This window comes from Colobus angolensis, unplaced genomic scaffold, assembly GCF_000951035.1.
Source record: "Colobus angolensis palliatus isolate OR3802 unplaced genomic scaffold, Cang.pa_1.0 Scaffold111, whole genome shotgun sequence".
Classification (NCBI taxonomy): Eukaryota; Metazoa; Chordata; class Mammalia; order Primates; family Cercopithecidae; genus Colobus; species Colobus angolensis.
The window spans coordinates 5,431,490-5,437,481 of NW_012112142.1; the positions used below are offsets into that span (position 1 = coordinate 5,431,490).

General features: G+C 37.4%; 1 protein-coding gene across 3 annotated transcripts in view; it reads left to right on the plus strand.

The window, feature by feature from the left end:
- Positions 1-5,992, plus strand: part of PRMT9 (protein arginine methyltransferase 9) — a 50,612-nt gene that overhangs the window by 18,688 nt on the left and 25,932 nt on the right. For all 3 annotated transcript variants that reach the window (XM_011956729.1, XM_011956721.1, XM_011956734.1), the window contains 3 exons: positions 2,089-2,325; positions 2,834-3,001; positions 5,506-5,608. In XM_011956729.1, the coding sequence (XP_011812119.1) occupies positions 2,089-2,325; positions 2,834-3,001; positions 5,506-5,608 (508 nt within the window). The remainder of the gene's footprint in view (positions 1-2,088; positions 2,326-2,833; positions 3,002-5,505; positions 5,609-5,992) is intronic.

The window sequence follows — 5,992 nt, forward strand, 5'->3', positions numbered from 1 at the left end:
TGGGGGATGTCTCCCAGTTAGGCTACTCAGGGGTCAGGGACCCACTTGAATAGGCAGTCTGTCCCTTCTCAGATCTCAACCTCTATGCTGGGAGAATCACTGCTCTCTTCAAAGCTCAGTTGAAAATGCAGAAATCACCCATCTTCTGTGTCGCTCATGCTGAGAGCTGGAGGCTGGAGCTGTTCCTATTCGGCCATCTTGGGCGCCCCCTCCTGGCATTCTTATACTTCTCTGATATTATGGATACACATGTTGGGTCTTTCAATGAGATATGCTTTAATGGAGTAGATTATATATTTTTTAGATTAGAATTTCAGTTTAAGGAAACTGGTGATGTATTAAATATCAAACCTAAGGGAAGTACAAACCCAGGAAATTATTATGGGTGTGTTTAATAGCCATTGCTGAGTTAGTCTCACAAAAAATAATGATTACATACAATGTACATGGTACTGTACTATGTACAGTGGTAGTTGCAAATAAGATCAAGATAGTTCTACCTTCAAGATAACTTAAAATAACATATGCTAACTGAAAACATTTAAACTTTCACCTAAACTATGAGTGCCTCTTATTTGACATAGGACCATTGCTTTTTATTAGAGTGCAGTTCCCTGTTTGGACTTCTAGAATGTCTTTTTTGCTTAAACCATACCTAGAATGAATAGTATGATTAAGTTTCTCTAGCCAGGTGCAGTGGCTCATGCCTGTAATCTCAGCACTTTGGGATCCTGAGGCGGGCGAATCACCTGAGGTTGGGAGTTTGTGACCAGCCTGACCAACATGGAGACACCCCATCTCTACTAAAAATACAAAATTAACTGGGCGTGGTGGTGCATTCCTGTAATCCCAGCTACTCAGGAGGCTGAGGCAAGAGAATTGCTTGAACCCAGGAGGCAGAGGTTGCAGTGAGCCAAGATTGTGCCACTGCACTCCAGCCTGGGCAACAAGAGCGAAACTCTGTCTCAAAAAAAGGAAAAAAAAAAGTTTCTCTAAACTTGACAGAATGTTTAAAGGTACTTATGAAGAACTATGAATGAAAAGGGCTCTACTAGCTCAGTTCTGTTCAATGTGTGGTCCACACATTGGTGCTCACCCACAGATTAGTGGTTAATGACAGGTAAGTATAGAAATTGAGAGTAAGTGTTTGGAAATGGGTATAGCAATTTAACATTGCTGTAAATCCAAGCATATGGTCAGGAAACTAATGCAGAAGAGAGTATATAGATCAGTTTGGGTGCTGCTGAAATCTGATGTGTGAGTTCCATATGAATCGTGTGCAATACAGCCATATCGATCTGCAAACAATTAGATGTTTAAGAAAAGGAGGATTCCCTCCTTCTTAGTATTGCACTTGACTAGTCTTAAAAATAAAAAATTAAGAAAAAAAGGGAGGAGAGGTTTTTCATTACAGATAGTTTGAGAAGCACTGTTCTAGAGGGTTGGATAGATTTTTTTCTCCTGTGTTTTATTTTTTATTTGCTCACCTATGATTAAATAGTACTTAATTTTGAGTGACTTGCCTTTGATTTTCTTTCAGAGCATTTGTTTAGCTTAGTGTCCTTAGGCACAATGGTTCCCTTTATGCGGTCATATTTATTTACTTAGTATAATATTTAATTAAAATATGTAATTATAGTAACAAGTACAACTGACATAAACTGATCTGGCAGCAAATACAACTGACTCTTGATGACTATTCAAGTCAGTTGCTGAGAGAAAAGGCATGCAGGCCCCCCCAGAGAGGAGCCTACTAAGCCATAGGCATTAGTGTGTTGTACAGAGGGAATGGAGTTGGCTAAATGGAGGATGACTGTGACATCTTCTGCTATACATTAGTATAATAGTAATTCGTAGTCAGGTACTTTTTTGTCTCCTGGAATATGTAAATGTAGTGGTTCAGAAAATAAAGAAATACTGAGACTTGCAGTCCTCACAGACAACTTCCCAAAAGAGGTAGCACTTGGATTGGCAGGATTTGGGGTGCTGGCATGGGATTCCCAGGCCAGATGAATGGCATAAACAAAGGTACTGCAGTATGATAGCATATAGTTGAATATATTTTGCCTTTGTCATTTTTTACTCTAGAATGGGCTTTAGGGATGAAGCAGCTGGGTATTTTCATAAAGCAGTGAAGCTAAACCCTGATTTCAGTGATGCAAAGGAGAATTTTTATCGTGTTGCAAACTGGTTGGTGGAACGCTGGCACTTTATCATGCTTAATGACACCAAGAGGAATACGATTTATAATGCAGCAATCCAGAAGGCAGTTTGTTTGGGGTCCAGAAGTGTTTTGGACATTGGAGCAGGAACTGGAATACTAAGGTTGGTAGTAATTGCATTTTAATGATATATACATGTATTCTAATGTAAATTAAAGATTTTGGCAGATATAGAAAATTTAACATTGGAATTTAAAAGTATTATAATCTTATTAGGATTATTTATGTAACTATTATGTTTTTTACTATAACTTTTATCAAGAACTGAACATAACTGCTAAGAAAAATTTGGGATTATTGACATTTTGAATAATGAATTTAAGAGTCTTTTTTATGTTAACATTCTGGTGGAATCTAGTTGCCTAAGTTAAAGCCTGTTAGTATTCATTAAAGATATAATACCAGTTGTGTCTTTATAGAGTAGATCCCATGTTTTATTGTATGATTTGTTTCTAGACAACAATATTAGTTTATTTTTTAATGCAGAATGAGTAATGATTGTGTTAAAGAATAAAAGGAAAAACCTCACATTTTGGCATCATCATTTCCTTAAAATTTGAGAAAATACAGTAGATTGTCTTTTCTTGATGGAGCACTTTTTTCCCTTGTAGCATGTTTGCTAAAAAAGCTGGAGCACATTCCGTGTATGCTTGTGAGTTATCCAAGACCATGTATGAACTTGCCTGTGATGTCGTAGCAGCAAACAAGATGGAAGCAGGGATCAAACTCTTACATATGAAGTCACTTGACATAGAGATTCCAAAACATATTCCCGAAAGGTATTATCATGTAAACTAATTTTAGTGTTTATACTTCTCTATTTTTAAAAAACTAAGATGTATTTCTAGCTTTTAGTCCAAACAAAATGCTACAAAACCCTTATTTTGTAAAGATACAGATATAGGATAGGATAGTTTACTATAAGACATATTTAAATAAAATTATATTCTTTATTAAAAATATTTAAAGATCTTGAGAAAAATTTGTGGCAAGGGATCAAATAAACTTGATCTTAGCAAGTTACTTTACCTTTGTTAATTTCAGTGTTCTCATTTGTAAAAATGGATAATCCTATGTGGTCAGTAACTACATAAAAGTTGTGCTTTTTGTCCGGGCGCGGTGGCTCAAGCCTGTAATCCCAGCACTTTGGGAGGCCGAGACGGGCGGATCACGAGGTCAGGAGATCGAGACCATCCTGGCTAACACGGTGAAACCCCGTCTCTACTAAAAAATACAAAAACCTAGCCGGGCGAGGTGGCGGGCGCCTGTAGTCCCAGCTACTTGGGAGGCTGAGGCAGGAGAATGGCGTAAACCCGGGAGGCGGAGCTTGCAGTGAGCTGAGATCTGGCCACTGCACTCCAGCCCGGGCGACAGAGCAAGACTCCGTCTCAAAAAAAAAAAAAAAAAAAAGTTGTGCTTTTTTAAAAAGAAAACATAAGCAGTTCAGATTCAATGGACTTATCACATTTTGTGTTAATATATTTGTTTAAAATGAAAGCTTTGGAAATGTCAGCTGTCAGTATATTTTAGCATGGGTCCTTTAAATGATTTGAATATAAGTAATATAAGTCTTGGCTTTTTAGTATGTTTTCTCACTGTGATCCATATCACAAGGGCGATGGAATTTTAGAGCTAGAAGGAATTTGAAAATGATCTGGTTCCACACTAGTCACTTTAGAGACAAAGTTTTCTTTATGTAGCACTTACTTTGCCTATCTCTTCTGGGTTTATCTTCCAATCTTACTTCAATTCAGTTTGTACTGAAAGAAGATATTTTTGTGCCTTATATGAACTATGACTTTAAATCTTCCATGTATATATAATAGTATTTATGTTAACATAGTACCTACGGTTTTCAATGGTCTCTACATTTATTCTCATGAAAAAATTCCTGTTAGATTAAGGCAAATGTCATATCCATTTTATAGGAAAAAACACTTCCCTCAATTGTCTTGTTCCACTTGGGCTGCCATAACAAAGTACCACAGACTGGGTAGCTTTACCAATAGACATTTATTTTCTCACAGTTCTGGAGACGGAAGATCGTGATCAAAGTGCTGGCTAGTTTGGTTTCTTATGAGGATTCTCTTCCTGGATTGCAGATGCTGCTTTCTTATTGTGTCTTTACACAGCCTTTCCTTCTTCAGTACAGTCAGTTTCAGGGTTAAGGGCTTCAACATGAATTTTGAGAGGGACATGAGTCAGCATGAATCAAAGTTACCTTAATTTAATCATTTTTCTAACAGATAATGTTGTAGAAAGATCTGTTGGTTTTGAACCAGGAGCTATGGATTCCAGATTAGACTATTATAAATTTATTTTGACCTTAAGCAAATGTCTAGACCTCAAGGTATTGGACTAGATGATTTGAAACACCTTTCACATTCTAAGTGTATGCAATCATAAATACTGGATATTTTCTGTATATAAGATGTTGGGTCTAGGCACTGTGGAGGATACCAAAGTCATTCTTACCCTCGAGGCACTTACAATCTAGATAGAAAGATAAAGAATATTCCTGAAACTTTTCTTATCTTCTAGCTACATAAATGTGTGATACTGGCAATAAATGCTGAAGGAGTTCAGAGAAGGGAGAAAATATTTTCATATGTCTTTGAGTAAAATTTTCTAGAAAGAAAGCATGGACAGAAGAGCAGAGTTCTGTGGACTAGGCTTTTTCTAAGACTCAGGCAGTGGGTAAAGCAAAAGAAGTGATAAGAGGCACAGTCAACATGTAGGAGGCAAACATGGGTGATGCAGTGTCATAAAAGGTAGAGATAGATTTTGAGAGGGAGGGCTCTCTCCTGCAATCAGTGTTATTTGGAGATCAAAAAAATGATAACTGAGAAAGAGGATTCATTTTGTTAAGTAGGGAGTTATTGATGGTAGATAATATTTTCATAGACTGTTGGAGATGGAAGTCTTCTTACTTGGCATTAAAGAAGAGACTGGTAAAGGTAAAGGGTATGAACCACTCTTAAGGATGTAGGCAATGAAAAAATAACCTGGAGAGGGAACAAGGCCAAGCGAATGTTGTCATTCCCCACCTCCCCCTGTCCCCCATCTTTCAAACCAAGAAGAAGGAGCCAGTGGAGAACAAAGAAGCTTAAGTAGCATTCGAGTAAAGTTCCTCAAGATTCAGTAGTAGATCTTAAAAGTATTAGGACATTTTACATATGAACTGTTTCTATAATATACTCTTCCTTTCTCCTCTCAGCTTTGACATCTTTATATAATAGCATGATATTTTACTTACATATATCTTTAAAAAATCATTCTATAGAGTGTCCCTAGTTGTAACAGAAACTGTCGATGCAGGTTTATTTGGAGAAGGAATTGTGGAGAGTTTGATTCATGCATGGGAGCATTTACTTTTACAGCCAAAGGTAAGCAGTATGAAAATACTTAAAACTGATTAAGAATTCATTATTTCATCAGAGATTTATTGAATCCTTAGTATATTTACAAAGCAATATGAAATATATTTTCCTTTGCCAAGGTGTACATACAGTGTGGTTGGAAAGAAATCTATGCAAAAAACACTTACTGGCCGGGCCTGGTGGCTCACGCCTGTAATCCTAGCACTTTGGGAGGCCAAGGTGGGTGGATCACCTGAGGTCAGGAGTTCGAGACCAGCCTTACCAACATGGAGAAACCCCATCTCTACTAAAAATACAAAATACAAAATTAGCTGGGTGTGGTGGCACATGCCTGTAATCCCAGCTACTTGGGAGGCTGAGGCAGGAGAATCGCTTGAACCTGGGAGGCGG